Source organism: Armigeres subalbatus, chromosome 3 (assembly GCF_024139115.2).
Source record: "Armigeres subalbatus isolate Guangzhou_Male chromosome 3, GZ_Asu_2, whole genome shotgun sequence".
Classification (NCBI taxonomy): Eukaryota; Metazoa; Arthropoda; class Insecta; order Diptera; family Culicidae; genus Armigeres; species Armigeres subalbatus.
Genome location: NC_085141.1, coordinates 206,197,818 through 206,203,817, shown reverse-complemented (window position 1 = coordinate 206,203,817; position 6,000 = coordinate 206,197,818). Strand labels below are relative to the sequence as shown.

General features: G+C 38.4%; 1 protein-coding gene across 1 annotated transcript in view; it reads right to left on the bottom strand.

The window, feature by feature from the left end:
- Positions 1-1,606: 1,606 nt before the first annotated feature.
- LOC134227509 (RNA/RNP complex-1-interacting phosphatase homolog) overlaps positions 1,607-6,000 on the bottom strand; it is a 95,336-nt gene continuing 90,942 nt past the window's right edge. Inside the window, exons 5-6 of the mRNA XM_062709056.1 lie at positions 3,469-3,576; positions 1,607-2,158 (exon numbers count right to left, since the gene is read on the bottom strand). Of these exons, the coding sequence (XP_062565040.1) occupies positions 1,689-2,158; positions 3,469-3,576 (578 nt within the window). The 3' untranslated portion in view covers positions 1,607-1,688. The remainder of the gene's footprint in view (positions 2,159-3,468; positions 3,577-6,000) is intronic.

The window sequence follows — 6,000 nt, the reverse complement described above, 5'->3', positions numbered from 1 at the left end:
GACTATTTCTCTCTTTCTTCCAAAAAATACATTTTCATGATTATAATCGAAAATCTCGGATTTGTACCTAGCGGTAACATTACTTGAACGGAGAATATTGTTGACTACCGTTTCATAAAAAAATTTGGCACTTTTGACTGACACATCAAATGATCATCTTCACCTCAATGATCATCTTCCCCCCAGTTGACGGTATTCAATAAAAGGACGATGAACCTATTTATTCTTACTGATTGCCGATTCGCTATTATAAATTATATTCGGGTATCATTTTTGTTATATTGAGCGGTAATTTCACCAAAATGATAACAATTCTAGTTATCAATATGACTGGATAATAAAGTTTGTTATTAATAAGTTATTCTGATTGCTCTCTGCCCAGCCGACTGTTATTTACATAAAATGGTCATGGCATCATGATTTGACTATACACAGTTTTCAGTAAATGCAAGATTGTAGAAAGCGTATTTCTCTTCTCTTCTACTCCTCAAGAAAGCGTTATTGGATGAGTGCCTAGAGACGACGCCGTACAACAACTCGATTCGAGTTCGAATCCCAGTGGGATGTCAACATTTTTTTCAATGCGTAACGTAGTCGGCAAAGAAGATTTAACTATTTTGGTCGATAAAACAATGATGGCTGATAACTAAATAATAACTAAATTAGTTATTTGGGTAAATAACATGTATAACAAAATGTGTTATCAATATGGGATCAGTGATAACCTAATTTGTTTTCATGTAGTTATTTCAGGAACAAAATTCTGGTGTCATTTTTGATATGTTGGCTGTTAATTCAGCCAAAATGATAACAAGTTCAGTTATCAATGTGTTCGATAACCGGATAATAAAATTTGTAATCAATTAGTTATTCATTTGAATCATTTGTTTGAGAAACTGCATAAGTCCATTTTACACTATTTCGAGAAAACAACAAAAAACTGTTTTTTAACAAATTTGCACCGAATCTTTCGATTTCTTCGATACTGATCAATAGTTTTTGGCAAAACTCAACACCCTGGGGCACTTTCAGTGCAAAAAATGTAAGCAGTACTCCACAATTGCTCTTCAAAGTACGTGGACATACATATGTAGTTTCTCAAACAAACGAAATTTTTTTCATACATTCCTGAACAAAATTTTTTTTTTCGTATTTTTTGCCAGAATATGTATTTTTGGACGAGGATTCAGAATATATAAAAATCTTATTTTGGCCAAAAATGTTACATATGCAGTTTCTCAAACAAACGGTTCATTTATGTTCACTACCTATCCATTCCGAGCGTACAATTAGGAAGAGAAAGTAAATTTTGTGCCATATTTTGCGCAACATAAATTGCTTTCTATAAGATAGAGATTACACTCTGAGAGCCGATTTTCATCATATTGAAGCAACAAATAACCTGCTTTTGCACTTCGCTTTTTTTAAAAATGAGTCTAAATGTTTTTTCGCTCAAAGTAGAGAAAAATTTGCTTACGTGCGTTTTAGCGCTGCTTAGCGAGGCCATTTTTAGACGTTTTTCGATTTTACCGATTTTGTTTTTCTTAATATTCCCATTATCAACGCTGGTCACGGTATTTCTTTTGTGAAATAAAGTTTGCTACAGTTTTTGGAAATAGTAATTGTATGTTAATTTTATTTACTTATGCATTATATATAAATAACAACCTCATAAACCGTTGTTAATTTCATAAACTATTGTCAGTATTGCGAGTCCGCTTGTTTCTGCTATAATCATCTTCTCTATTCCGAGGACGATACTCTGAGGTGCTAGCTTCCTCGCCGTTACTCCTTGACCTATCTCGACGATTTTCATAACGATCGTTGTTTCTGTAGTTATTTCTCCAACAGTCACTTCTACTGTAACGGTCACCATCTTGCCATTCTCTGCTTCTCCAGTAGCCCCCATAATCATAACTGTATCGAGATCGACTAAAATCTTGCCTGTGGTCGGTTTCTCGAGATCTATCCCGCCAGTTTCCAGCATAACGGTCCGAATGGTGCCGCCCGTTGCTTCTAGCTTCTCTTCTATATCTGTCCTTTTCTTGATTATCGGTTGGTGGATGCAGCGAAGGATCATAACTGGATGGTTTCAGACCTCTCAAATGGTTCAGGTAGTTGGCTCTTTCCATCGAATGAGTTCGCGCATCATTAAATGCTTTTGAGTAAAATTAAAACAAATCTATTAAACATTGATTTCTAAAACATACTACAGTAGGGTAAAACGACCTATTATGGAGGGGTTTAGCACCGTGTCAAAATAAAATTGATTTCAAAAATTCTTTAAAAATTACATGTTGGTCTTTTTCTACATTGCGGTGGTCGAAGGTTGCTCGTTAACTATAGATTCGTAAATATTACGTCAATTGTGCTAAACTTATGTTGTTTTGTTTTATTCACAATAAAAACAAACTACCGCAATAATAGGACGCAGGTGCCAATCGTTGCGACATTTTTTCAAGGTCAGTCCTATACTGTCGTGAATCGCATATTTGTCCCATATGAATAGGAAACTCAGCAAAGATGGGACAGGTATGCGATTCACGGCAGTATAATTACGGTATTGCATGCAATTCTTATGGAAATCGATACCACAACAATAGGACCTTAGCACTACCGCAATGATAGGCTCAAAAGATTCCAATTTTTAATGAAAAATGTTGATTTTTCATAATTTTGAACGGAACTATGTCAAACACAAGGTGTTCTAGTCGTTAATTCGATGAGTTTTAGCGTATCCACAATTGCTTTTAATGCTATTATATCCAGAATGGACTATTTTAACACTACCGCAACATTAGGACATACCACAACGATAGGACGTTTAAATACATTTACAACAGTTCCTTGTAGATAGAAAATCAAACAAACGTGGGATTGTTCTGAATTTATGGGTAGTGTAGAGATGGTCAGGTTTCTGGGTGTTAAACCCTCAAGTACGGGTTCTATTTTTGCAGGTTAAATTCATGCCGAGTTCGGAAGCTTTCAATAAATTTTCGAAGAGTCCGATTTCCATTTTTTTTGTAAGTTGGGTACAATTTAAGTAAGTTATAAGAGGAAAAGAAACAAAAAATCAGATCGCTACAGGTAATTGAATTTTGTTTTGGTCTGGCACGGATTTTCGTATACAAAATAGACGCTTAGGTGAGCGACAGATCCGAGTTTTACGAAATTTGACATTCTGAATTTGGACCCGAAATTAATATAATTCGAGTTCAGATTTACAAAATATGAAATGACCATCTCTATAGTACAATTGTAATAAATGCTATACTGCCCACAATCGCATATTTGTTCCATATGAATAGGAAATCTTGCAAAGATGGGGCTGATATGGGATCATAGGTAGTATATGCGTCGTAATTAATAAATTTCATATGAGAGGCGAGCCAGCATCGGCTGGAAACCTTTGAAATAAAGACGTTTCCTACAAGAATTCATTAATCCAAAACCCGATAGGCCACTTACCTTTTATCGCTGATCGGGGTTCCTGACCCTGTACTAAGATCATGTAAGCGCACACAAAATATCCAGTTCGGTTCAAGCCATGGGTGCAATGAACGCCAATTACTTTGCCTGTGAATAACAATGTTTTGAACTTATGAAATACAAAACAGACGAAAAAACAATATATCTATGTATGTATATATGTATTAGAGTGGGGCGTCATGGTCATTTTTTCAAATCAATGTTTTTTTCGAAACTATTCTGGATCCTAAACAACTGTGCAGAATTTGGGCCCGATCGGATGCTTCCTCGCTTTCCGCATCGCGTTTGAAGTTTGTACAAAAGCGAGCGAGGAAGCAACCAATCGAGCCCATATTTTGCACAGTTGATTGGGGTCCCAAAACGATCCAGAAAAACCTTGATCTCACTTGATTGGTTGATGTTTGCGTTTTTCCATATAACTGTGCCCCACTCTAATATTTATTTATTTATTTAGTTATTCAATTATAATTCATCTGACAGCTTAGTCTTAATGATTGAAACTGAAAAAAACGGAAACGGTTACAATAATAGTGACCATATTTTTAAAACGTTCGGGTGCTTCGCAAAAGACAAAAAGCTTTTTTTTTGTCTTTATTATCGAGACTTTCAGCCCAAGGCTGGCTCGTCTCGTAAAGTCAAAAAGCTCCTCAACCATTGTAAATGTCCTGATCATTGCAGAGACTGGTTCAAAGAACGAACGATGAAATCGATCCTGCAGTAGTGATCGTTGTCAAAGAGGTCGTTGAATGGCACGAATATCCAGTAGCCCGAGCAACCGAGAAGAGTCGATTTCTCTGCACAGTAGTCTATTGTCTAATGTCGCTTGCTGCAGCTTTCGCCTTCTTTCGAGGGTGTACATATTGAGCAATTTGCACCGAGCAGGATATGGAGGAAGATTAAGTGGATCACGCCATGGTAAATGACGCAGGGCCATTCGAATAAACCTCCATTGGACACGTTCCATTCTCAAGTTCCATACAACGTCATTCGGAGTCCAGACATTAGAAGCGGTTTCCACGATAGGTCGCACCAGCGCACAGTACAAGGACTTCAAGCAATGTGGATCAGTGAAGTCCTTCGCAATTTCCGATATGAAACCCAGCTGGCGGTTTTCCTTGGCAGTTATCGACGTATAATGGACGTTGAACGTCAGTTTTGGATCCAACACAACTCCAAGATCAGTAACCTCTGTAACACTTTGAAGTGTGGTTCCATCAATACATAAATCAAACAATAATGGGTGTTTTGAACGATGGAAGGTCATAACAGAGCACTTTGGAACACTGACAGTCAATTTGTTCTGATAGCACCAGGTAATGAACACGTTCAACAAACTTTGCAGACGACGACAGTCATCAACTGATCGTACTATTAGATATATTTTCAGGTCGTCTGCATAGATAATTCTGCAATCCAAACCCAATTTCGATGCAACGTCGTTGAAGTAGAGTGTAAACAGCAGAGGTCCCATGTTGCTTCCTTGTGGCATGCCAGATAAGTTGCAGATAGGGGACGAAACGCAAGAGTCAAATTTCACATGAAGTGTTCTGCCAGTTAGGTAAGAACCAAGCCATGAAGTGAGTTTGGTGGTTGCTCCGAGGCACGATAGTTTGGACAACATGATGTTGTGGTCGTTCTTGTCGAAAGCAGCCTTCAAATCGGTGTAGATAACATCTACTTGAGCCTTATTCTCCATAGCAGTAATTCAAGTGAGTGAAGTTGAGTGATTGTAGTGACTGATCTACCCGGCATAAAACCATGCTGATCATTAGATATGTAGTTCTTCGATTGGCTAAGAATAACATCACTGACAATTATTTCGAATAACTTTGATGCTGCAGACAAGTTGGTTATTCCTCGATAGTTCTTGACATCCTTTCTATCACCATTTTTGTAGACCGGAAACATATAGGATTGTTTCCAAATGTCCGGAAAAATGCCGTCGTCCGGTGATCGATTAAAAATGGAGTAAAGCGGCTCAGCAAAAACAGCTGCACAACGACAGAACACAACAGATGGGATGCCATCAGGACCAAAGGAGAAGGAGCTTTTCAACTTTTTGGCAGCAGCGATAATCATTCCAGGAGTAACCACGAATGTTGTCAAATTAAGAAGGTCCAGAAGTACATTTAATGATGCAGATGCATGTATGTATGTATGTATGTAGGTTTTTTTTTTCTTCCTAAACAATGGAGGGGGAATCTGCTCAACAGACATCCTGGGTTGACCAGGAAGTGCGGGGTTAGGGATCACCGAGGGAGGCAGGACTACATCCCCGACCCGCTAAACCGTTTCCATTCCCGCCAAGCCCATAGTCCCTTCGGTACAACCAGAAAGTAATGCTTCAAAGGGGGGCCAGTGCACAACGCACCCTCGAGGTTAGCTGCGTGTCCTTGCAGCACCGAAAATCGTAACTCGTTTTATTAGAAGAACACCATGGTATCGTGCCAGCGCATTGCCGGCTTTCCAGGTGGCCTTACCACGCCCTATGTCCTCAGAAGGTGGGAAGGG